The 27,942-nt window shown below is 42.5% G+C and overlaps 1 protein-coding gene across 2 annotated transcripts; it reads right to left on the bottom strand.

The window, feature by feature from the left end:
- Positions 1-251: 251 nt before the first annotated feature.
- n4bp3 (NEDD4 binding protein 3) lies at positions 252-27,931 on the bottom strand. 2 transcript variants are annotated; one of them, XM_031319327.2, is made up of 10 exons: positions 27,676-27,931; positions 6,879-7,150; positions 6,571-6,742; positions 5,755-5,964; positions 5,293-5,414; positions 4,960-5,155; positions 4,776-4,868; positions 4,428-4,679; positions 3,979-4,237; positions 252-3,387 (listed from the first exon to the last, which is right to left on the bottom strand). In XM_031319327.2, exons 2-10 carry the CDS (start codon positions 7,115-7,117, stop codon positions 3,011-3,013), a joined length of 1,920 nt encoding a protein of 639 aa, XP_031175187.1. In that variant the 5' UTR covers positions 7,118-7,150; positions 27,676-27,931; the 3' UTR covers positions 252-3,010. The 2 variants fall into 2 exon arrangements, with proteins under 2 accessions (XP_031175187.1, XP_031175188.1); XM_031319328.2 differs by lacking the exon at positions 27,676-27,931 and adding an exon at positions 20,187-20,463.
- Between the last annotated feature and the right edge of the window lie 11 nt (positions 27,932-27,942).

Raw genomic sequence — 27,942 nt, forward strand, 5'->3', positions numbered from 1 at the left:
CTGGTGATGTGTAAGCATCCTCCAGGGGGAAAGTGTGTCACGAGGTCCAAGGCGTTTGGATGTACAATACAGTATGTTTAGATGATTAATACTATTAGTGCAAGTTCCCGATGTCCTCTTGAAAATGGTGATGTCACCTCACACTCTAGTGAGGCTAATTTGTTCAGCAAGCACCGCACCAGCAGAGCTCACACTGGCAATGCAACATTACACATAGTTTTAAGTCAGAGTTTAAGATACACATTTTTTTCAAATCTTGGTTTTATTTTGGAAATGGGTTAACACACATGTTTTGTGTGGACTTTCACTGAATTTCCTCTGTTTTTCTTTCTTTGGTTGACAATCATTCATTGCTTCTTTGAGTGATCCTTCAGATAGACTGCTAGCGCTCTGTACTCCTGTCGTAATGTTTCTGTTGAATGTTTGCATTTCCTGCTTTCTGTGTGTTATGCAACTTTTATTGTAAATATTTATCCTCTAACATGTTTCATATACTTGCATCTGAAATGAAAATAAAAATTTATACTCCAAGTCAGTTTTGGAGGCGTGTGATGGCGTTCGGTGGTGGCCTGCTCCTATCATAACTCACTGACCATTTTTCTTCTTGGTTTTACAGCTGCTCGGCCCTCCTTTCATCACCACTTGGTGGCGCTATTGCTGTAATATCCACACTCCGGATTAAATAGCCTTCAAATCTATTAGATCTCAGGCTAGAGGTTTTAATTTGAAATGAGTTTCACACAATGATCCAGTTGTCCCCTACATGAATTATACACTGTTTAATAATCATGGGAACTCATCAGATAAACAGTACTGATGGCATTCAGCATTGCAACCCTCCTACAGACTGGTAACGTGAGGTAAGAATCCTTTCTCATCCCACTACAGTACACCACTCCTGACCCGCGCAGTTATATTCATCCCCAGTTTATATAATGTTTAAATGCCAAGGTAAGGGCTTTGTGAGTCAGCCACAGCTCATAGCTATTCAGATTATGATCGTGTGTACAAAATAAACCTACGTTATGGACTTGCATGTGCTATCCCTCACTTTTAACACTCTTTTATAGATATGCTTTCACTCATGCATAGCCATTAACATAACGCAGGAATTTAAAAAGAGCCAAGTGTTAAGCTCTCATCTCGGCCATGATATCCTTGGCACCCCGTTCTACTTTGGTGGTTTCCATATTAAATGCTTATTTTCTTGGGCAAACAGGGATCGTCCTATGTTTCCATCTCAGCTGACCTTCCAGCTCCTCGCTGTCTGTACTGCAGGAGATGGTATGTGAGGACTGGCTGGGGTAGAGCAGGAGGGCCTAAGGGAGAGGCTGAGATAAGGATTCAAGGCTCAACCTCTAAAAGCCACATTAGTCCCAAAAGCCTCCACCGCTCGGTTGTTCATTCTGTCATAAATCTCCTGTCCTTGGGTTTTATTGGCACGCTCTGTGGAGATTTTAAGCCCCTTCAGAGCAGACAGGCGTCTGAGCCCTCGGGTGAATGTCATCAGTTACACTGCTAACATTTCGACAAGTGATTTCTGGGGAGTTTAATTCAGACAACGGTGGACAGAATAGCCTATTATAAAGCATTTTGCAGCCTTGATTTACACCAGAAAATGGCGTCAGGGTAAGCACCAACTAAACAGCTTTTAAACCGCTTCATAAGGTTTTTTATGAATCCAAAACAAACATATATATTTATACTGTACAGTTTTAATTCCAGTAAATAGACAAGAGTCACAGTATGTTGAAACGTTGGTTGAGAGCTGGCTTCTGAATGTTCATATATTACTAATAAACAATACAAGAGAACAACTTCACCTATGTCATGCATTGAATTGCTGTTGGCTGGGTATGTGCACCAATAAGCAGGGCAGTTATGTTCACTATCCTAATCTGCTGATTGCTTCCACTGCAATCAAAAGATGTGGAAATATGCCCATTTAAGACAACAGTGTGCTTGAAATACAATGACAAAAGGCCAATCAAATCAAAATAATATTATGTACAAAATATATTGATATCACCTGACAGGAGCTGGAAAAAAGTCCAACATTTCCAGTTTCTTAAGTATGGTACACAGTTTTCCTGATGGCAAAGAAATAGCATTTGTACCTTGGCACCAGATCGCTTTAATCCCCGATACCTATACTTAACCCAGAGATGCAGCTTTCCTCACAGAACCCAGGTGAACCCTGAATCCACAGAACCACAGACTGAACAGGTGCTGAGATGTTACTGGGCCACACTAAATCCCTTTGAATCCTTTGGTTACTGTCAAGCAGTCCAAACCATAAAGTAACTACCAAATGAACACAAAATAGTAACAACCAGGATATAAATTGTCTCGGTGTTTGGCTGTATTTTTTACAGAGTTGACTCGATTCTTCTGCCAAGGACAGATGAGGCTCAGACAGTATTTCTTAGTGTGTTCTGTAGGGGTTGTTGGTCCGGTCTTTGCAGGATCAGGGCATTAAACAATCAACAAGGGTGCATGGGCAGAGAATGGCAAACGGACAGGAAACTATGGAAGCCCATGTTTTTGCCGGCAGAAGAAGAAAAATAGATGAAAAGTTATGCATGATAAAAATACGAATACTCATCAAAGTCAAAATTATGAGATAATTATTAGTCAAACTTTTGAGATACTATGATCTCAATCTTGACTTAATGTCTCGTCATTTTGACTGAGTATGTCATCATTTTCACATAGCAGATCAAAATTTTGACCCAGGACCTCATCATTTTGTTTAAGAAATGTGTTCAATAAAGCATTTTGACTTAGTAACTGAAAATGTAAATTATTTAGTCATAATTACTAAAGTGGTATCTTTAATAATTTCTGACTTAGGTCAAAACTTAGTTCTTAAAATGTTTAGCAAGTCTTAGTAAGTAAAAATGTTTACTTATCTCATCATTTTAACTTAGTCTATTTTTGGACTTCTGTAGAAAACATGTTTCCTGGATAAAACTATTTGCCTTACAAATGCCGGTTAAGTCTGTCACATTCAAATTTCAGATGATTCTATTCTCTCTATCCACGGCAAACCAGAGGAAGGTCTGTCCTCTTGTTTTTCACCCGCTCTCTCACTCCTCAGCTCTGGCACTTCTCTTTCCAATGTCCCATTTCTGCTGCCGCTGCCTCCACCTCCTCCTCTCTCTCTGCCTGCCCTCAGCTGGTGCAGTTCCCTCTCCAGCGCTTCATTGCGGTGATACATCTCTAAGTAGCTGGCCTGCAGCTCCTTCTGGTAGCGAATAACCTTGTCCTTTTCTGCCTGCCATGTCTGCCTCTCTTCCTCGAAAGCCGTGGCCTGGGCCTCGCTCTGGCGTCGCTCCAGCAGGAGCTCTGCGCGCAGGCGCTCCTCCGTGGTGCCCCCGCACCCTCCTGCAACACAAAAGTTCACATGGCTTCAACTACAGTCCAGCAGAGCCGCAGGGGACACATAATGAAAGACATTGGCTGCTTTGAAATGTGCACAGAACTCTGCTCTTGACCTGGTTAGTCAAATAACCTGATTTTGGGTCCAAGCATATTGTAACTCAAAATAACCCAGACAAGATCCAGCTGCATTGATAAGAAACACAGTTTGGATGCCTCACTTGCTGGAATAGTAAACAGACATCTGTGGCGTATAATTATCTTGCTTTTTAAAAACTTTTTTTCCCTTATGTACAGTATGTCAGCTTGGCATTTGCAGGCTTAAATAGGTTTGAAATACTTATTTTATATTTGTTGTTATTTTTTTTGTTGGTTGAATGTTGATCAGTTAGATCTAGTTACTTTTATGTAGAGTCCTTTGAGACTTGTTTTTGGTAAAGTGCTGTGTCAACAAATGAGCTTCAACTCTTTTCTGCGCTTGTGTCGCCTCAGCATGACTTAAGTAAGGCGTATTCCTTTTAACCATCAAAGCACGTAGTTTAAACACCGCCAGTGGCAATATGTACACACAGGTAAGAGACAGAGACATAAATCTACCTGTTGCCCCAGCTGAAGGACTCTCTTCTGCTCCTTTTCCATCCTCATGTGCAGTCTGAGAGGGGCACCTGCGACGCTGTGTCCCCTGCACGACTAGCTTCAGTGCATCTATCTGGCCCTCCCTGTTACGCAGATCTGTGCGGGTCTCCCTGAGCTGCGTCTTCAGCTGGAAGATCTCACTCAGCTTCTGGGTCACCTCCGCCTGGGAGTCCCTCAGCTGCTGCTTCAACAAGGAGATCTCCCCTGACTTCTGGCAAACCTGAGAGGAAAATAAGGGATAGGAGCAGAAGAAACATTTTTACTGAATCTACGGACCTTGTTGTGATCATTTTAACAGGACAAACGAGAAAGGAATTCAGTTATCTCCACTGTCCCCCTGTAATTACTACTTTCTACGTGCTTCTCCCTGCCATACAGTGCACCCCCCCCCCATCTTCCCAAGGCCATACCTCCCACTGTGTCTCCTCCAGAGTGGGACTGGTTCGCTTTGCCATGGCTTCAGCCTCCTGACTCCTTTCCCTACTCAGGCTGTTGAGCTCCTCTTGCAGTCGGTTCTTCTCCTGCTGGGCCTTGAACAGCTGCAACTGCAGGCTGCGCTGGGAGCGCTGGGCATGCTGGGAAACCTGACGCAGCTTGGCGGCATACAGGAGTTTCAGCTCCTCCACCTCCTTCTCCCACAGACGCTGTTTCCCTTCAAACACCTGCATGTGGCGAGCAGATGGGGGGGTCAAACTTCAAAAGAAAGGCAGTTAGGTGGATGCATAGATTGATGGTGAAGAACAGACAATGAGATTCACCTGAGCGATGGCGCCCTCACTCTCATCCAGGTTTCTTTTCATCTGTTTCAGCTCATGTTCTTTCTCCACCAGGCGCTCCTCCAGATCCCGGACCTGGAAAAGACAACATGAATGACTTACCAGTCTGAAAATCATTCTGATTGGCTCATTCATCCATCCATCCATCCATCCATCCAGTGCTCACCACTTCCTCAACAGACAGGGAGAGTGTCCATTCATAAGGAGGTGGAGCCTCCCCTCCACATGGAGCCAGACGGCTCAGGGTTGCCATGCTCCGACACGCCATCTCCCCTATGGCCCCGCCCCCTGGCCCTACAGCCTTTGGGCCCAGAGCGGTGCGGTCCAGGGAGCCGATGGTGTTGATGTGGCCCATAGATGCACTAGGGTAAAAAAAGAAACCCCCATGGCCATTAAAGTCTCTTCTATTATCAACACCCACACAGTCATTATGTCTAAAAAAAAAAAAAAAAAAATCAATTATAGCAACACTCTTGAATAAAAAGTAGACAATAATGACCTGATGTGAGACAGGTGTGGGCGGAAGGGAGGCCGGTATGGCGGCAGGCTGCTCATGGAGTTATGGCCCGAGTCTGACAGGTTATCATCCTCCTGGCTCATCCCACGCACCGAGGAGAGGGCCTACACAGTCATAATTATACAGTTATTCATCACTGTAACATTAATAGGTTGAGAAAAGATTAATTTTAGTCCCAAATAATGGCTGAATAAAGTGATAAATCATGGGAAGTTAATTGTTTTTGCTTCTGTAATCAATGCACCAAAACTGGATCCTCGCTACAAACATAATTCACTTGTTCACTGGCCCAGAGCTCAATTTAAGTCTATAAAAAAGCTTTTGATAAGTAAACAGCCAGATAAATAGACTAGCCACCTCCTTTGCAGAGGCAATAACTGGGCATGGACAGCGATTCACGGGAACTGGATCAAGACTTAAAATTACGATCATGTGTTAAGATACCTTGTTACCACTGGATGTCGGTACTCCATGACGGGAGGGTGTGGAAGAGGAGGAAGAGGTGGAGACAGCTTTGGGAACGTGGGCGTAGGCTCTGTGCAGCCCGTTGGAAAGGCCATGTTCCACATCCTCCGATTTGGAAGATGGATAGAGGTTTTGCATGGAGCTGAAATTTTTGGGGGTGACTGGCTTGAAGGCAGACCTTAAACGAGCCTGGGGAAAAAGAACCAAGAGTTGGCAAAGTTCAGGGCACTTTTAGAGGATAAGAGATGATAGAGAGACCTTACAGCAACCGGGGCTGAGCTAAGGAACAATGAATCACAATGTTTCTATTAAATCAATGCTGTCCCACCCTCTGTGTTCTTAGAGTTGATCAATTCAAGCAAAAAACGGTGAGATTTGATTGCTGCAATAAATTCAGCAACACAGCAAGTGGCAGATTCTCAATCTATGCTGGTGAGCACGAGGTGATTTAAGGTTGATTTATGCTGGTAACAGGCTATGTTGCACCACGCTGCCAGAGATGTATAAATGTGATACTGATCAATCTAACACAGCCCCAGCAGCCACTCGCTGGCTGTATATCATTCATAAAAAGAACACAATGGATGCAGCATTCAGCTGTGACTGAATTGGTGAATAATACTCAGCCCTTCTCATACCTACTGCTTTAGAGGATGCTTTGTAGTACCTTTAAAATGTAATACTTTCAAGATTGCCCTGATTCATTTAAGTTATCTATTTTACTCAAATGATAATAGAGTTTGATAATCTAACAAAATCATGTTTCTTTGACAAAACATCAGATTTAATCATCACCTTTTCATACTTGCCCCCACTTGGCAGTGAGTTCTTTGTCAAATCTACTTCGGTGCCGTCTTTATGGTAGACCTTGGCGTATAAGTTTTCCTCCTTGCGGCCACTGGCAGAGCTGAGGCCAGGGATAACGTCCTTCTTACCGTCCCTGCTTGTGTTTGCTTTAGGCTCTTTTCTGTTTGGAAGCACAGTAGGTCAACTGGCGTCAAGTCCTGTCACGTTTTATAGTACCTTGCAGAATACTTCGCCTTCAAAGTTGCAGCATGTGAAATGTTGTACGAAAGCATCTGCTTCTTTAGAGCAGCACTCACCTGGTGATGTTGAGGTAGTTGAGTAGCTCTCTTTGGGTGAAGCCTTTCTTCAGGAGGCCGTTGGTCTGTTTGGGTCTCACCTGGGGCACTGCACGGCTGCCTTTAGTCGGAGACACATCTGGCCTCTCCACCAGACTGCCTACACTTCCCATGCCGCAACGGGACGAGAGGGGCAACGGGTTACGGAAGTTTTTGTTGGGGCCACGGGTCAGAGGAAGAGTCTGGACTGAGGTTGCCATTAGTTACAGGGCTCTGTGTGGGGGTAAGGTGCTCTGTGAAAAAAGAGAAAAAGTCAAAGGTGAAGTATGTAGACATGTTTAGTAAATAATAAGCTAATGACCATGATGACCATGCTCTGGTCAACGTATCATTATAGGCTTACTGTTTAAGATATTCCCTGCTTCTTGGCAAACTGTCTAGCATATTTAACATTTTAAATGTCAACTAACTGTTCATTCTGGGCTTTTTAGGGCTGCAAATTATGTTCATTATGGATTAATCTGGTAATTGTTTTCTCAATTAATTGATTAGTTGTTTGTCTCTTAAATGTCAGGAAATGGTAAATAAAATGCCCATCACAAATTCTCAACACCCAAGGTGACATCTTCAAATGGCCTGTTTTGTCCGACCAACAGTCCAAAACCCAAAGACCTTCAGTCTACTGTCATAGAGGACTCAAACGTGCAGTATAGTAGCCGCAGCCGACCTGTCGAGGGTCAGTGTGACGTCATGGGAGCACTGTAACTGTTTATACTCCCGCGTGGTGGTGGCAACACTAGTTGCAGTTTTCTCCTGAACAGAGGTGGCGCTAATGAGGAAAGGCTACCGACTTTGCTATTTCTATGGACTAGAACAAGAAGAAAAAGGTAAACAACGGCAGAACTGGCAGCAGCATTGACGTCAATGCTTCGATTTGATTCGATGACGTACTTCATCGGATCAAGCCTTTCATTCACCATAAAAGAACTCATCTTAACCCAGTGAGTTTACAAGAGAGACTTGCAGTCACTCTGAGAGTCCCGGCATCCGGTTACCCTTCAGCTCGTTCAGGCTTCCTGTTTTCGCTTTGTCGTGAGCTGCTGAAAAAATAGAGTGGACGCACACTCAAAATTCTGGCGCGCCAGCGAGATCTACGTCATTTTGACGTCACATTGGCGTGTGCAAGCTCTGATGCGGCGACTGTAAAACGGCCTTAAGGAAGCCAGAAAATATACACATTTGAGAGAATGGACCCAGAGAATTTTGGCATTCTTTCTTTAAAAAATTACTAAAAACCATAAATCGATGCTAGCTGCTCTGTGAGGTTGTTCTTAGGCACAGTGGTGCTTTGAGCTAAATGCTAATATCAGCATGCTAACAAGCTCACACTAACAATGGTAAAATGCTGATATTTAGCACATATAATGTTTAACGTGTTACTATGTTATTTTAGTGTGTTAGCATGCATTTACATAGCAGGATTTGCTAATTAGGACTAAACAGAACAAAAGACACAATCTTTAGGATGCATCTGGAATACCTGCACTTCACTTTATGGATATTCTGGGTCTTTGTCTTTGTAAATTATAGAGCGTCTTTGTAAATTATATCTGTAAAGTGTCTTGATTATGATTTGATACTATAAATAAAATTGAATTGAATTGAATTCACAAAAAACACGAAATGTCAACCACACAGTGGCGCTAGATGAAAAGTCAAGGGATCAACAAAGTCATTATACTTTAACCTCTAGGGATCATGGATATTTGTACAATCCATCGTAGTTGGAATAGTTGTTAAGCTATTTCGGTCTGGACCTAAGTGAAGCTGTGTCTTTCCTTCTTTACTGAAATAAACTCCACCTCTTGCCCCATTATGACCCTGGGTTGATGTTGCTCTCTGGAGGTAGAGCATGAAGTGACGGACGTTTCATCAGCTGTGTTTCTCTGTACAGACAGCTGTCTCAGAGCACAGCTAGAACAACTCAGCTTCTCACAACATCACAGCGTAGCATTTCACTATGAAACACGCACACAACACGACCTGCACCAAAACCCTATTATAGGAGAACAATGAATGTAAAAGGATGTCTTTACAAAGAGGATAAATCCCGAATGAAAATGTCTATTTCATAATGCAGTTGTTACTTACAGCAAATGTTGTGCCTCTCAGAAGCTCATGTTACATTTTCACAACAGGCAGGCACATCAAAAGACTACAGTGTCAAGTGAATCAGGGAGGTGTTTTTTTCTGTGGTAGGGCAGCATCACATCACAATCCTGCTACGAAACTTATTTGGTTTGCAAATGTTCTTGTCTCTCATGAAAAGCATGTGTATCCAAATGTACCAATCATACAATGTGTCTTCATATGTCTAGCATGGCCTGATTATGTTTCCCACAGATATGATGGCTGTCTGTGTGAGATTTAGTTTCCTGTCAGTCACCGCAGTCAACATTTTGTAGAGAAAAGAAACAATACAATGACTAACGTTTTCTCTCGACTTTGACAGAACTAAACCAGTTGCCAAGCTACCTCAACACCTACCTTAGAGACACTACTGTTTGTCAATTTGAGTTTGAGCCTCTTCAGCTCTACGCCGCAAATCTTTTCTCAACATTGTCTGTCAAATCACCCACATATCCACTTCCTTCCTTCTTTTCAGACAACTTCATTAAGACTCACTATTGAGTTCACCCTTTGACCCTCTCTCTTTCCCGTTCATAAACACCCCCAGCAGCCATAAAACATTCTCCAGACCATAAAACACACAAACACGCCACAGTCCCTCTGACTATAAACAGCACCAGGGGAGGCAATCTGATCTTTTGTGCTCAGCCAGCTCATGTAGTATTGGACATTTATTTGTTTCTTGCCCATTAACTACCAATCTTGAATATAACATTACTGCTAACCATTTTTCAAACCACACAACAAATATTAGGATTAATTTCCTTACTTGTAGCTCCTTTCTTCCTTCCTTCGTCCATTCAAAGACATCTGATATTTGAGATATGGCTGCCAAAAGCTACTCTACTGTAAAGGTATGTTGTCACAAGATCCAACCTGAAGGATCACCAATAAGCAAAATTAATGCTGTTTTTGTTCTTGCATAAGAAAGGGTGCTGTTTGACAGGTGACTCTTAAGCCTCAGATCTCAGAGCTGGCATCTGTATTTAATATGAAGCAATAACAGAACTTAACAGAAAAATAAAGCAGAACATGGTGGATTGGTGATGGATTGATCACATATCTCAAGCAGGTTTCAGGTCTACAAGTTAGTTTTTTTTTTTTTTTATATATATATATATATATATATAAAATAGTGAAATTAGTTGATCCAAGTGCCTATAAATTAAGAAATCAAGTTTTGGAAACTTGTTTTACGTAAAATGTTCATTATCAACAGGATTTTTTTTAATGAAACATGCACATACAGTATGGTGGTTGCTCTACAGTGCTTTGGCAGGGGGCATGGCTGCTTGGGAGATCAAAACTAGGCTCATCCAGATTAATGACTGGGCCATCATGCTGCCTGACCATCAGTTCTCACTCAGTACACAGTCATGACACACTCGTATATCTTAAAGCAATTTTTCTTTCTCGCTGTCACACAGAAATATACTATGTATGAGCACATACACCCACAGTGACACTCTGGGATCTCCTCTTCCTTCTAATACAAGCCACATTCATCAAGTGCTTTGCATAGTTCTAACAATTATGCAAATGGTTAAAATAGGCAGAGAGAGAGCTGTGCAATGGCAGCTCCAGCCCACTCCACTCAGGGCTCTCAGCCAGTCCCAGATCAAAGCAGCCCAAGCTGCTCATGTTTATATTCATGAGGTACAATTTTTCCCAATGTAAAACTTTCCACTAAAGCATCCAGCTCCTAATTAGCCAAAATAATAATACATGCTGAACTCAAGCTGAGGAAAGAAACCTGATAATCAATTATGATGAATATAATCAAGTACAATGTGACAACTAGGTACTTCTCTGGTGCTGTCCAACTAGGAAGTCTTTCTGTGTCTCGGGTCAGAGTAAGACATGATGGATTTGAGTCATTGCAGGTCATGCTGAGTGTGTATGTGTCTGACACCATTATGAATAAATCATGAGTGTGCCAAACCTAATGGCCACTAGCCAAGGTCTGACACAGTATTTTTAGGTACGGTATTTTACTCTGTTTGTGTCTTGTATCTGCCAAAGACATGAGAGGCCAATCGATGCTTGACGGGAAGCTGGGGGATGAGGTGAGGAAAAGCAATTCCTTTAGGGTAGATAGGAAGGTAAAAATCCTTTTAGGCTGCAACCACAAATCTGGCAGGACTGAAAATATCTTGCATCCAGTTGTTTTCCATAATTGCCTTCTAGTTTATGGGCCCGAGTAAGAGACACAGCAAGATTTACAGCCCAGCCCCAACTAACCATGGGGCCCAGAAATGCAACACACATCTTTAAATTATACACACACACACACACACACACACACACACACACACACACACACACACACACACACACACGCACACACGCACGGATCAAAGCAGTGCTTCCTGACAGCCTTGAACAGTTATGGTCTAATTGAAAAGTGCTCTGTTCTTGATTTATGCATCTTTCAAAGCAGTGACGGGCTTTTTCAAAAGCTGCTAACTTTGATCAAAAGCTAAATCAGTGTATCAAAGTGCTGTGTAGGTAACAGATGAGGCTCTTTATTCCTCTGATGCTGCTCACCTTTACCTGCATCTGCTGCTGCTGCGCTTGTTTCTAGTGGCCTCCTTCAAAAAATGAAATGCTGTAAACTGGAGCTCTAAAGTAAAATTAGTACATGAATGAAAGTCATTTTCTGACTATATCTGGTCAGCACACATTGTCAGCCTGCTGAATGTAGCTGAGCATTAGTATAATTACTATGTGGGACTGCACAGTTTATCTTGAAACAGGGAAAGGGTGATACTGAATACTGCAATTCGCTGAGGTATACAATCACATTATTTTTGTCGATACTGTACAGTCCTTGTGATATAGAGCAGTGCATACTAAAGAGGAAAGATGTGAACATGCTGCTGAGAGGTGTGAGTCTCTAATGCCTTTCAGTGAGGTTTTGGCTCAAGTTTTCTCAGGATGATACCCTAACTCTTCAAGAAAACCATACAACTGCCACTTCACTATAATCACAAAGAAAACAAAACATGCAGCCTTCAAGAGCAGGGTTTTAAGGACACTCTCCTAAAATATTGTAATCAGGTGTCCTGAGGGGAAAACAAAGCTTGCATTGAAATGCTTGAGCGTGAAGAGGGGACATTTCAAACCCCGAGAGACACAAGGGTCAGCACCGGGACTGAGACAGAGAAGAGAAGGACGAGGAAGCCAAATTCCAAAAATGCTTTACACAACACAAGCTCGGGCTCGTCAGCTTTTGATGCACAAAGTGCTCACTCCCACGGACGCTCACTCACACATTTGTGTGTGCGCAGGTCACTCAACACAGCCCCGAAAAAAGCATATGCACGGCTCGCAGCTCCAGATCCTCTGCCCTCTTCCCTCAGCACTCTCTCTCCCCTGATCTATGATCAAAGTTTGTTTACCTTTGTGGGGTAACTTTGCAGGTTACATGTAAAACTCCCACACAGCGCACTGTTACATTATATAAGCTCTATTAAAGCTGTGCTTGTTAGTTTTCACAGCTGTTGGTTGTGTAAAACACAATAGAGTGATTACCAAATCAGCCACTGGCCTTATTTCAGTGTTATATTTAACTCCTACTCTGCCATGAGGATATCATGGTGGTTTATTGCAGTGTCAAAGGTTTGATGCATCATGCTAAGAGAGATACTTCTGCCACATTTGAAGAGATATTTTGCTGTTTAAAATCTAGCTCTGTGTCATCTTTGTGTGGGCAGTGTGTTTAGATAAACGGTGTTTGGCTTTACGCGTTTCGCGTCATCCGGCAGATCGCCACTGTTCTGCTCTGTTGGGATCTCTGTGCACTGGCTCCAAGTAGGGAAGCAAAACACCATTCATCTAAACACACTGCCCACACAAAGATGACACAGAGCTGGTTTAAAATTGGCAAAGTATGCCTTTCACAACCAAGACAGGCTAATTATGCACATTACCTGCCGAGTGATCTCTGGGCATCTGTGGGAACAGTGGCACAAAGAAGCCAGAGGAGTAACTTTTTCATACTAAACATGTTGCCGAAATCAAACAAGTTAACACAAGTTCTTACAATCAAAGCCAACCAGTGCAACTTTTCTACATGTTTGGAGAAAAACAAGGATCTCATCAATTACCCCCCAAAAAAATGGATATTCTGGATGACCCGTTTCTACCACTGAGAGCACAAAATGAAATTCAGGTAAATTCTAGTGTGACTTATATCTGTTTCGACTTTCTAAATCTGTCAGCCAGCAGCAGCAGGGTGTACTATGCCGGAGGCCAACTAAGAAGGAACTATCCTACACGTGAAGCAAAGGAGTGCTTCACACTCTGATTGACTATTACATGTAGGGCTGCACAATTAATCAAATTTTAATCACGATCACGATTTTGGCTTCCCACGATCAAATTCACGTGATCGAGCGATATTTAAAATGTTTCATTCCGTTCATAGAACGCTCTGTATCAAAGTTTGTTTTTTTTCCAAAGCTCCGTAAAACACTCTCTGATCACGTGCCTCCATGAACCAATCAGAGTTGTTCCCTGCACCGTGCAGCTTAGTTTAGATCAGTGTTGCCAATTTAGCGACTTTAGCGAGATTTAACTTTTCAGACCCCCTTAGCGACTTTTTTTCAAAAAAGCGACTAGCGACAAATCTGGCGACTTTCTGTAGAAAAGTCATCAGTATTGTCCAGCGAGCACGCAAGGTATTTCTCTCCTGTAGCCGCCAAAACAGTCTTCTGTTCTGTGACAGAGGAGCAGCCTCTCCCCTCTCTCCTCATGTGCAGCAGCACTGCGCACAGTGTGCAGGTAGTTAGAAGGGGAGGGGGACAGGGTGTGCGGGGGCCGGTAGGAGAGACAGTGGGACGCGACGGGAGAAAGACGCCGCTGAGCTGGCCTGGACCTGGGCAAGCCAGACTTCTTTGAGAATTCTTTATCGATCTTTTTCCCTCCCTTTGTAGAATTTCATTTTTTTTACTTCAAAGATAGGCTACCTAAGTAATAATTATAAGGTAAAATAAATTCCTGCATTGAATTTGTGATTATTTGGCTAAAGAGTTCTATTTCTTTCTATCTACCTTGCTGACACAACCACTAAGCTTTATACAAATGATTGCGTAATGACGTCAAAAATATGCAAATGAGCGTATGATATGATGTTAGCAACACTGGTTTAGATGTAGACAGTCACAGAGGACAGAGTAACGTGAGGAAAATTCCACAACAGATAGCAGTTTACCAGTAAACGCAACATTTTGTCCCGTCTGTGTTGTTTTTCAGACAACAGCAGTGACCAGTGCTAGTTTGAGTCTTTTAGCTCATAGCTTTAGCGGCAGACTGTTGTACGTCCCGTTGTTGGAATCCTCTACAGTGAAATACAATCACACTACACCGTTTAACTGTCAGCATTTTAGCCGCGTTTAATCCAGTTACTACTGTAGCTAATGGTAGGTTAACGTTAGCTGCTGTGTAACGTGTTATTAGTGTTAACTAGCGTGACATGCAGCATCAGAGCGCAATGCAGACATTTAAGTGGCACCGTAATCCGCGTTGCTATTTCGTCCGGTAGATACCGGGCACCGCTGCCATATTGGCACCGGATTTTAACATGCGGCGTTAACGTGAACAGAAAATTGCATTGCTTGTATCTTTTCACGGCAAACGCGCATGTTTGGAAAGCGGTCGCACAACAGCTGAAATGGCATACTCCTTCATAGTATCCTTCAACAAAGGAGGAATGTAGCACAATATGGATGTGAAAGCAGTTATGATTAGCCTATGTGACAATAAAATTAGTTTTGGTTAAAATCAACAAATAATCGTGATAATTATCGTGATCAATATATTGATCAAAATAATCGTGATTATCATTTTGGCCATAATCGTGCAGCCCTAATTACATGCTAGCGTGTAATGAGTGAGTGTGAGAGTGTCTCTGGCTTTGGGGCATGACAGCAGAGGAGTGCTCAGCAGTAGGCTCTAATTGTTAGCAGGTTATTCATTATGGATGGGAAACAATCATGCAGACAGACCTCGTTCCTGTCCCCAGACCCTCAGGCCTTTTAGGGGAGCCAAGACGTTGAAAAGCAGGGTCGTGCAATGTTCCTTCTTCTGTGCGTCTGAAGGCAGTTTGTATGTCTTGTAGTGTCATACATCTGTAAAATCTGGCAAGCTACACACATTCATAGAAATGGAGTCAAATGCCTCAAACTAAACTGCCTCGAGGTGATTCTTGTCTTCGGTTTTCTGAATGAGAGGGCAGACAGAACTTCGAGTAAAATGTCGACTTTCATTTCATGACACTCAAGATGATGAGCAGTCTCTGTGAAACATGGGACCTAATTCACTGGTGGTTAGACGTGGTGGTGCTTAAGCTGAAGGCCCAGTGTTCAGTCTCACACTGTCTCTATTGATGAGCCACACTTGAGTCTTTACATAGGTCAACGGGTCGTATTTGGTCATGGCTGTAGATACAAGGCGCTATTGAGCACACAGACAGTTCAGAGCAGACGTTTTATTCTGAGTTCTGACAGGGGAGAACTGACACATTTTAGGGAACACTGGAGCAGCTTGTATACCATACTACACCACCAAACTATTTTCCTGGCAGCGTGTATTGCACTGATATGTTTTTTTTAAGCAATATTATAATCACACAATTTAATAAGAGTCTTACAAAGCAGTTGCTAAACAACCTTACATACATATGCGTATAATCTTAAATTTAACAGTGTCTACACAACAACAACAAAAACGGAAAAAAAGACGAAGTGTAAAAATACACTATGGGTCATAGTTATGAGTGAAAAGTGAGGCATAGACAGCTGGATTGATTAAAACACTGTTCTTGTCCAATACTGACAGTTGCGGACATTTTGATACTTTTTCTAAATGCTTTATGATCAATACTGTAATAGTAATCCATTTTAGAACACCTTTTTATGGTTTTGGCATTTTAAATACCATTTCCGAAATCACATAAGGCCATGCTCATGTGATTTCGGAGCAACCTCTGAGTTTCATGTTGCACATTTTCATTGTGCCTTAGTCTCTAGTTCACTTTAATTTTGTGGACAAAACTTAAGATTTATCCCGAAATATGACTGAAAATGTAAAAGGTAGTCTGTCCAGTAAGTATATTGGACCAATTGAAAGATACATCCTTTCTCATCCGTCTTATTATTTCAACATACTATCTATATTTAACATTTTAGTGGTTTAATGGATCTGAGCTGGCTCCCTCTTCAAATTGCTCTCTGTGCTGAGTAGATAGATGAAACAAAATGCTATCAAACTCTCATTAATTATTTCCCCAGCAGCCTCTATTATTACTGATCCAGAAGAGAAAACCTTGAACACTTAAAATTTGGGACAAATTGGGAAAACAATGGCTTCCTGAGAGGATTTGCAATTACACTATTTTTATGAGCTCCACAACTCTGTTTAAAAGTCTCACCATCCTGATCATGACTGGCTGGCTTTGACCTGGACTCACTCGATGAAACCAGCTGTCAGGACCTCCTCTGAGGCGGACTAGCTGAGGTGGGTAGCTTGCTTTGCATCTATAAGCGTAGTGATGGCGGTCTGCCATGCGTTGGCCTTTACTGCCTCTGCTGACTTTACAGTATTGTTGTTTCTGCCCAGAATTCAAATACTGGCTCTGACTACTCTATCATTGTTAGGGTTATCTAGGGTGACTGGTTGGACTGGTGTTTCATGGAACCTTTTTGATCTGGATCTGACCGATGTTACATAATGCTGCTTCAGTGTGAGGAGATGGCACCCGAGGGAGTGTGCTCACACAGGACCACCTTTTACCTCCAAATGCATTATTAGTGTAATGTATGGGGACTTTATTTATTCAACAACAACAACAACAACAACAACCATTTTCTGGTTCTCTTCCAACAGTACAAAGAGTCTGTTTTGTTAAAAATATCAAAGAGTCTTCAATAGTAGTGTGAAAAAGGCTTGGTTGCATAATCCCTTATTTTGTTTAGATGAATGCCTGTGTTGATCCCCCCAGTGAGGTTACAAGTTCAACTTCTACTGATGAGTGTGTGTGTGTGTGTGTGTGTGTGTGTGTGTGTGTGTGTGTGTGTGTGTGTGTGTGTGTGTGTGTGTGTGTGTGTTAAAGAGAGATTAGTACTAGAAGCATAAGGATAAGTACCTGACCTCAGTGTTGTTTTAAGTGACATCCACTTGCACTTCACTCATCACACACACACACACACACACACACACACACACACACACACACACACACACACGTAAACACTACTAATCTATCAATCACCTTGAGTGGTAAAAACAACATGCTGACCAAATCAATACATACATAATACAACACACAATACATCTGATACTAGAGGTAAATCTGATAAAGGCAAATATCATTTAAAAACACACTGTGTTCCTTCACTAAAATAGAATTTCTATTTTTTTATGTATCCAGCAGCAGCTGCATGTCTCACACTATCCACCTGCTCCACCATCACAAGAAACAGTGAGTCATGCATTAGTTACTGTTGTTGCTAGCCCGAACTTATCTAGACATTACCTAAAGGAGCTGCATGTGAGAGAACGCAAATATCCGAATCAGTTGGACAGGACATTAAACGGACTTTAGCCTGCCAGCTTCCTAGTACAAAGTCTGTGTAATGTCCGTTTGAGCCCATGTGTGAATAGAGCAGGTCATTGTCCGGAGAATTCACAGCGAGCGAGTGAGCATGTTGATGTTTCTATCATGCCGGTCACATGAAACCAGGTGAAAACAAACATCCGAGGGTAAAGAGGAAAGGTCCATTTACACAAAGACGCCAAAAACAGCAAGAGACTCGGTTATTTTTGACCAAATTAAGCAGTGGCTATGTGACCACAAGAAATCTGCGTCATGTCCTGCGTTACTTGCTAGCTAGCTAACTAGGGCTGGGTATCGTTAAAAAAAAAATGTGCGATACCAATGCTGTGACTAACGTGATACCGGTTCTTGAACAATACTTTTTTTCAATACCAATTTCATAAAATCCATTTTAACAAAAAGAAATAACATTACATTATGGCACAAATCTTTTTATTTATTTTTAAGTTCCTACTACTATATGGAGTTTTTCGTGCATGCATACAACATGTGACGTGAGACAGCCTATCACCAGCATTTTTAGATCTTGGTCTTTCCATGATGTCATCAAGGAGGTCAACAACTATAAAAAAAGAAACAAAAAAAACCCAGCACCATACAGAAATATTTCCTCACTAACTTCATTGGAATTTGTGAGAAAGCAAACAATAGAGGCATGCTATTTATTTCCCCTTATCTTGAATCCAGTGTAAGTTCTCTGGTTTCTGTTCAGCTTGTTAACAAGCAAAGCTTGTACAGTGTTTGCCAACTGCTGCTATCAGCAGTGTGTTCGCCACATAGCTCAAGTTCAGAGTGAAGAATGTAAAGGGAGAGAGCCATATGAGGAAACAAACTCACATTCCTTACATTTCTCACCAGGTAATTATTAATGTGCCTTCACATCAGCACTGAAATGGGGGACGTAGACAGGGGCCTGTTTCTCTGCTTGGGGCCCTCAAGTGATAATAAAATGTATATTATCCAAAGCACCTTAGTTCCCATGAGAGCTAAGTTGGTAATATCAGACATTTAATGACTGATAATTCTATCACATAATCAGAGCGGGGGAGCCATACAATGTTAAATTGAGCTGATAGAGACAAAAGCATGAGAGATAGCTTCTTATTAAATTCATTAGAGCGAGGATGGGGGGGGGGGGGGGACATGAGCAGAGACTCTCTTTCTCTTTTCTCACTGTGGCTTCTTTGTTTCCTGGAGCGGTTCATGTAGGAGTCACCGTTCTGTGATTACAGAGATAGATATCGAGTGGTTCCCACATCGACCCACACCTGAACCAGTTCCACTTAACAGCCGCAGCGACTGTGCACATCCACACACACACACCCTCAATGTTAGACCACACACTCAGCACAAACACAAACAGGGAGATGTGTAGACTGCACCTGAAAATTCGATTCAGAGGAATACACAGATATGGATTTACCCATAGTATGACTGCTTTAATGTTAATGCTTTGCAATCCAAGCCTAAATAAACCACAAACATAAAAAGCTGATCATATCCCTGCAAACTTTTTCTTTGATCCATCTGCACTTAACACCAGAGGACGAGCCGAGCAGGCTGCGTGTCAGGTAGTAAACACTGATGCTGACGCATGCTGATGCAGAGTCAGAGGATCAGCACTTTTTTCTCCTGTGGAGTTTCTCTGTAAATAAAGGTGTCTGCTGTTTGTTAGTGGTGAGAAGCAGCACAATGGGAACTACTGAAAATCCACTTGTTAAGCCAACACGGGACACAACTTTACTGTTAACAATGACAACAAAGCAACAGGAAACATGAGGAGAATTTTACCTTTGACATAATAATAATACAAGTCAGCCCAATGCAATCTTGTTACACAGCTTGGGTACACCATTGAGACATGAATATTCCTCAGGGGGAATTCCAGGGACACAAATAGACCATCAGACCGACAATCAAAAACACACACAGAAAAAGTACGTAATGGAAAGAGGTTTTACTGAAGTAATCAAGGTGCCCAGCTCAGCAGAGCAGATAATCCTATATATTGTTCTTTCAGCACCATGTTGCTCCATTTTGGGACGTTCAATAATTAACAGTTAATTAGCATATCTGTTCTGTGCTGGAAGTGAATGGGGAGGCTGAGGCTGCTGCTCAGTGTGACGTCATTCACCCAGGAGAAAAGATTTAGTTAAAAAGTTAGCTAATTCCAATTCAACTCTGCTGCAAACAAGCATGCCTCGAGGGATGACTAATTAACAATCAGGCTGCTTTCCTCTTTTCTCTGCAGCTTACTCTGTTCTTCTGACGATGCAGCCTTAAATCACAGTAAGTTCAGAGCATGTTGAGCCTGCTGGCTCAACATGTAAATGTAAATAAGCTAAGGATTGTATAAATATATATACACACAGGTTAGGCGAGTTCTTGATATCTGAAACTTAATATGACACAGTTTGGAGTTACGATACTTTCAGTATTAGAAGACTGACTTTTGTAAGCATACAAAAACCCAAATAATAGAGATAAAAAAGAAAAGGTAGGAAAAAAAGTCACCTATTTACCTCGTCTGTTTGTCCACCTGAGACTTCACTTCTCTGCTCCTGATAAAATGCTCACTCTATTTCTCTCTCTTTCTGTCTCATGCTCGTGCTACTGATTATCTCGCCACATGACTTCCTGTTTCTAGTCAGTGATGGCAGTTGGGAGGTGTACGGATGGGAGGGAGCTGCCTGGACCTAACCACTGACCTGCAGGCCACAAGATGACTTTGCTCTGATCTAAATAAAAGACTAAGCTGATCTTAAGCTGTACGTGAGGGTAGGTTCAATACAGACAGCAGCATCACTGGAGATATACCTGTGTGTGTTTTATATAGGGAACTGGGAGTAATCACTAGGTCGACCTCTGCAGCAGCTATAAGTCAGTTTTGACTCCCCTGAGAGAACCTGGTACTTTCCTGCTCAACCTAAACCCTCTCTCCTTTTCCCTCCTCTTACCCGCCTCACCTGCTAATCTCTTTGTGCTCTTACAGCCCTCTCAGATGCCGGTGTGGTTGGACTTGTTCTCCCAGTTTCACAAACAAAAACCTGTATTGACATTCAAGAGCCAGCTTCACCGGACAGATACCAACAGTACAATGTGTCTTGTTTGCTCACAGATAATAAGACAATATTGAGGGATAGGACTTGCGTTAAGAGACACAAGACAGCAGGAACATAGAGAAAGAGGGATGAGGGTCGGAAAAAATAAGAGAGTGTAGATGAGGAAGGAATGGAAAATGAGAGCATGCGTGGACTGTCTGGACAATAGTCTGAGTGTAAGTCCCCCTTACTAATGCTGGGTTGCTGGACGGTTTCTGCATCGTATCAAGTTACATAACTCAAACTGGAGACGCTCGCATCTGAGGGAGGGGGAAAAAGAGGACATTGTTCACTGCTCCTTTACCAGGAGAGAGCCACTCCTTTCTTCGCCATGTGATGCAGGCCGCAGAGCTGAGGGGAGTGAAGGAGGTATCTGGACTTCCTAAAGCTGGCACCAATAGGTGGGCACACAGGAATCCCAGTTAATAAAGCACCTTGCCAACCAGAGATGCACAATATAGTGATTGGCGCGCTATTAAGGGCATTCCAAAGCAAGAATGTGATGTTTTGTGGTGCCCTTTGGCCTGCTAAAAGCAATTTCAAGAAAATCTGCTGGAAAATGAAAGGAGGGGATAACCCCATCAAAGCTAGTCAGCCCAGTCTAACACTTGAGCAGGTGCCGCTGGCTTTACCCCTGTCATTACCTCTGTGCCCCACAGGCATATCCAGTCTCAAATTCCACAGATTCTCAGTTGTAAGTCTCTGAGCTGGCCAGCAGAGCAGCGCCAAGAATGATCTGGGAACCTGGAGGAGGTGTAAAGGTGGTGCATGCATGTGTGTGTGTGTGTGTGTGTGTGTGTGTGTGTGTGTGTGTGTGTGTGTGTGTGTGTGTGTGTGTATGGATGGAACAATGGCTGCAGCAGCAAAAGGGGAGGACAGTGCGAAACGAGAATAGGAATGTGGAGGTCGATAGATGGAAACACAAGCAGAAACAACAAAGAGGGACGAGTCAGGGCCTGCTTGCGATACTGTACCTGTCTGACCAGTCAACTAGACGAGACAACAACCCAAGCTAGACTCATTTCCTCTGCCTAAGCTCTCTGGACAATAACATTACAGGAATCAACTATGGGAGGCATGCGGGATGTCTGGCTCTTGAGAAATAACATAATCCTTGTTAAGACACGCCCCTGAGCTTGGTGTGTCCATCAATTCTTTTAGAAAGACATGACATGACATTTTCAAATTCTGTCAGTTGGGATTTCAAGAAGATAGCAGGACTATCTTTATTCACAGAGACAGATTTCACATAAAATAAACAAAAAATAATAATTTAAGAATAGTTCCATTCTTAAAGGAATAGTTTACATTTGGAGTAAGTTCGATGAGAACACTAATGCCACTCTCAGGTCTGTATGGTAAATCTAAAGCTAGAACCAGCATACGTTTAGCTTAGCTTAGCGCAAATACTGGAAACATAATGAAACAGCTAACCTGGCTCTAAGCTGTAAGTAAGAAAAATCCACTTACCAGCACCTCTAAAGCTCATTAACAACAAAAACGTTGTTTTTGTAGCAAACCCAAAGTTAAAAAAGACAAGGCATATTTTGTTGCTGTTGGCCACAGCCAGGCTACCTGTTTCCCCCTGTTTCCAGTCTTTGTGATAAGCTAAGCTAACCAGCTGCTGCCTGTATATTCATAGTTACGGAACAAATATTACAAAGCGATATATCAGTGTTGTCATCTAACTCTCAGCAAGAAAACAAATACATGTATTTTCCAAAATGTCAAACTATTCTTTAAAATAAACCGAAAACAAGACAGGTAAAATTACAGTGCCAGTGAGTCCACTGTTCCACTTTACTCCCTGTGTGACCTGAGTGAGGTGCAGGTCACGGTAACCGAATGTAACCTTTAAATCCACCGTATTGATTTAATGTAAAAGAACAGGAAGTAACAGCAAACTGAAATGCTGTCGAAGAGAACAGAGCTGTGGCTGCCTTGACGACTGCTACATGTACACGCAGCTATAAATAAACAACAATGCCCACTCGCAGAGGAGGGCTTCGACTTTATGGCCTTTTGTTCCGCGACGCTACAACTCTTCAGACTAAATAAAAGAGACAAGGGCCAAGTATTCTGCATGCACATAATTCATCCCAACACACACACACACACACACACACACACACGGTAACCATTGCTGCTGTAGAAGGCAGGTGAGCGGGGCGCTTCTCCTCACTGGGAGATAAGCCCGATCAATAAAAACGCAAGGAAATGATAAGGCTGGCCTGACTAACAGGGAATAGAGGCTACATCGTTAACAAGACAATAGCCCCATGATGAGATGCTGCCACAGTTAGCAACTATTTCCGTGTGCCCTCAGAGTTGGTGACATTTATAGACAAAGGCCACAGCATGGGGTCTGCCCACCCTCCTACACTCTCAGACCTCTCACCTCCATAGGTCAGGGGGTCCCGTTTGTCCCATGAGAATTAAACTATTGTTCAGCAGTCAGGTGGCGTGTCAACCAACCACGCAGTCAGTAATAACCCAGGAAATACAGGACACAGAGTACTTTGCCATGCTTACATTTTAAAATTTATGCCAGGTTTATCTGGCAGCAGAATAGATTTTGATTGATAGAAATAAGCATGTGGGCCACCAAGAAAGCTCCTCATTATGCCAAATCCACCCATGCATACTCACACTTACACTTATATCTCATCAATCTGTGATGTTCTGTGCTTTCTTTAAGTGTTGTGTTGTGAAAAGTTTTCTGGCAGATAATGTGGCTTCATCTAAAAATGAATGTAGAAATCAAAGGTATGGCTACACAATCACAATGCTTATCTAATTGATGTAGACAGCAGGTATGATGGTTGCAGAAAGTGGACAGATGCTTTATATTTAAAGTGTCTCGAAAAAGCTCTGACCTCTTTGGATTAGACAAGGAAAGCAGAGAAAATGTACTTTTGCTAAGATGCCGCACGCTGTCCCATATCAGGGATCTCTGATGTTTGCATTTCAGGTGTTAATTTGTGATCATAGTACTTTAACAGACTTGGCTTTCCTGCCTTAACCTGCCTTATCTACTGCTTATTTAGACATTGACACCCATAGAACTTGACAATATCCATATTTGACCCACAGGTATTAAAAATACCCCACCAAATGTATGCTTACTTGTTTAGAAATAGAATTTATTTTGGCCACTTGGTGCCATCGGAACAAGCTGCAAACACAAACACTAACATAATATCACCAGATAAAGTTGTTATGGCTAAGGTGTTAGCAAACATTTCAGTATTCACTCTCCCTTTGGCTCTGGTTTGGTCTTCTCCAACTTCTGAGGGAAAGAAATGCTAAATGCTAATACTAATGTGCTAGTCGCTAATTTTGTGTCTGGCATTGGGAGCTGGGCAGGTATAGAGTACAGTGGCTGTTTTGATGAAAACGCTGCCTGCCAAAACCAAAGCTGTAAAGTTGCAGACTGTAAAACCAAAACAATGAGCTGAAAGATGCTTAAAAGCTCTGTAGAGCTGAAGAGAACTACAGAGCTGGGTGATAATTCTCAGTGGGTAGTTTTTCGTTGTCTTTTTGGTGTCTCTAGGACAAGTAGTTGTAGTTTTATTATATTTTAATTTTAAATTTGTCAAGAGGAAATGTCAGGAATGGCAACATACGTATCAATCTTCAACTGAAAGGAAACACCTGCCGCTTGGGTATAATGATTAACTTGGGTGTGTGCTCTGTATTGGCACTTGAAAAATAATCATCTAGTGCAGGATTACATAAGAAGTATATTTTCTGGCAGTCCCTAACACAGACAAATCTTTTGATTATACTGAAATGAATGCCATGCAAACTATTACAATTTACTGTGATAGCTTTGAGCTAAACAGCCTTATATCCAACAGTGGCAGAATCTAGACAGGCGGCCTTTCACACCCTGGCCAAGCCCCACAGTGATTTTCTTAACCCGGCTAGGCTTTAATCGCAGCGACAGACGGCCCAGAGAGCGGATCAGGCTAGCCACAGGCAGTGGGATGACCAAGGAGTGAAAGCTCTAAATGTAAGAGCATGACACTTTCTCTTCAGAGCGATCAGGCATGGCCTTGTCTATAAAGAGTCTATGAGATGAGGGCAGACAGGAGGGACAGAATAGGGTAATAGGATGAGCCCAAGATTAAGAGCAAACAATGAGAAAATGGGGAGCAAGGGGAGGAGAATCTGAGGAAAACTGAGTTGAGGAGGGGAGACAGACCGAACTCAGCGTGTAGAAGAAGGGCTGATTAGTGTTTGATTAGCAGGCTGGCCTGAGGGGAAATCTCTGTCAACCAACACAGTGCCATTATAGCTAAGCTCTCCCTGCTACACCATCTGCTAGACTGTAGTATGCATGACTGACCTTCTATGCACTTACACGCTACACAACGAGTAAAAGCCTAGCAGTGCATTGTGCTGTAGTTCACAGTGTGGATGTTGGGTTTATTGGGCTCTGACTTGACAAGTATTTAGCTGCACCCTTTATTTAAGCTTTACATCAGGACTAACATCATACTGGGGGAAGACAGAGTTTATTCAAACTTCATGTGCTTGATGGAGAGGAGTTTGTATCCTCCTCTCTTTGGGTTAGGCAACAAGAAGCAAATGGTCAGCAGGCATCTGACCGTTCAGCAGAATTAGTGCTTCATCAGCTGCCAGTACTTTAAGGAGACACATGCACACGCGTGCACACACACACACACACACACACACACACACACACACACACACACACACACACACACACACACACACACGCACACAGGGGAGTGTCAGCCCCCTGGGAGCTCAAACAGCTGAACGAAGACATCACATCAGCTGTCTGGCTGATTCTACTGAGAGAAGAGCAGCAGAGAGACTGTGCTAATAGGTTGTCGTCAAAAATCTCCCGATGAGCTTTTAGCTAACAGATGGGCTTTGCAATATTGATAAAATCAAGCATCATGCTACTTTTGATCGAATATCCCAACGTTGATAATGTGGCAATAATCATTGTCACCTCTTTTTTTTTTTTTAAAGATTAAAAAAATATTTTGATTTTTCTTTTAAAGCTACAGTTGGTAACTTTCATAAAAAATAATATTTGCTGAAATGGTCACTATGTTCTGACAGACAGTAGTTCATGAATCAGATCATCTGTGAAAAAAATCATGTTCCTCAGCCTCCTCTTGGTGCTCCTAATGGCATAAGGAAAACAACCAATCAGAGCCGAGGAATCTCTATCGCAGTGTCGATGACTGCTCGTGAACTCCGATCAAATTGTCAAACTATGCTGCGCTGATCAAATATGAATCAAGATTCTGTTACTGCATTGCCTATTTTGTATTTTCAGAAGCATATTTTAGTGTTCTGTTTAGCTGTAAAATGATACATTTTGCTTCCGGCCAGTTGGCCAGTGGGCGTTGCATGGTTTTGGCTTGACTTATCGCTGTATTTGCTTGATAAATTACCTAAACAATCAATTGATGATCAAAATGTTTGGAAATTAGTTTTCTGTAGATTCACTGATCGAGTACTCGGCTAAGCAGGTTGATGCCAAAACTGCTACAACACTTTATTTTAATGCAGCCTTTAAGGGTCAGTTCACCCAAATCACAGAAACAACTACATTCAGTCACATAACCGTAGTGCTGCTGCAGTCAAATGTCAATTTCTTTAGCAGCACAAATTTAATTCCACTTATCTTTATTTTCTTGGGTTGGTGGCAGAAGTTCCAGACACTAGTAACTCAAAACTTCAGCTCAAAAAAACCTAAAGCTATCTGCGTGGATAGATACCACTGAGGTAAAAACAAACTGTGTGGGATTTGGGAGAACTGACCCTCAAAACTGTAATCTCGCAGTCAATCCTGACCTCACACAACTCTAGCTAACACTGCACTATTAGATTTGTTTTTGCAGTTGATGATAACGGAGAACTGATTGCAAAATCTCATCCCTCAGTCAGCTCTGTGTCATAAAGAAGTGGGCTGGCTGAGATGGAGAAATGCATTTTTGGGCGATGACTTGAACCCTAAACAATACTTAAGCTGTCTCAGTGATTGTCATGCAGGGATCAGTCATTCACACCAGCAGAGACAGCAGTTTATCACCCACTATCACCTCTTTGAATTATCCTATAATCCATTCCTTAATGACAGGAATGGTTTCCACGTAGTCTCCAACAACAGATCACACGTCTATTGTCTCTCTATTCTCAGACCTGCTCCTTCACTTACGTCAGTACGCACCCACAGCCACCACACTCAAAGGACTCTTCCTGCAACGCTCCATGAGTCCTCAGGTCAGAGGTCACCTGTGGCCTCTGGTCTCCACGACAACAGCCTGGCAGTCCCTTAGACTGGGCCGGTGTCTCCCCCTTCACCCACACACGCTCACTCAGTCACTCACTCAGGCTCTCTCACACACAGAAACAGCTTTTGTCCCCAAACTCCTGTGCATCAAAAGAGACTCTGGGACTGTGAGCTTCAACCCAAACATTTACAGCTGTGCAGGCCAAACACTATTCAATTGCATTGCAGCGGAGACCACCATAGCTGCAAAGTGACAGGAAATAAATGACAAAAAAATAAATAAATCATTGTTCATACATCAGTCTCCTTCTCCTCTTTTGTCTCTCACACACAGACACAAATACACTGCCAGTTGCCAGTCAACAGTGAAAACAAACTGTAAGGATTAACCCTGATTTAGGGACTAAAACTCTATGAGAGCAGCACTGTCTATCCTTTACAGGCTTTAATCTACACAGTCAAGCATATCTTCAAGTTGATTTATTCAAGTATGGGCAGGAGAAAGTTGTACACATGCCATCACAATGGACCACAATAAACCATGCCCTAATAATGACACAGATTCGGGCTGCAGTGCTGCATGTGCTGGGGGGGACGGATAACGAAAAGATTAGAAAAATTGGCGCTCACCATATTCTGCTTGCAGGACATCTCCTGGACCACCACTGGAACTCTGCTGCAGTTTTGTCTCTCGCTGGTTATATAATGAAAGAAACGGCGTTTACGTGGCTCCGCAGGATATTTTCCAGGACTTAATGCGGAGCAGCAGACAGTGATCAGCCTGCTGGAGAGAGAAGCGCAGACTGGGACGGTCTCTGTTTCCCTCTCGGAGGTTTGAACAGAGTGAGAGGAAACATGAGAGGCAGAGAAACATGTGCCTGGTGGCTGGACACAGAC

This window comes from Sander lucioperca, chromosome 1 (genome assembly GCF_008315115.2).
Source record: "Sander lucioperca isolate FBNREF2018 chromosome 1, SLUC_FBN_1.2, whole genome shotgun sequence".
In the NCBI taxonomy this organism is placed as follows: domain Eukaryota; kingdom Metazoa; phylum Chordata; class Actinopteri; order Perciformes; family Percidae; genus Sander; species Sander lucioperca.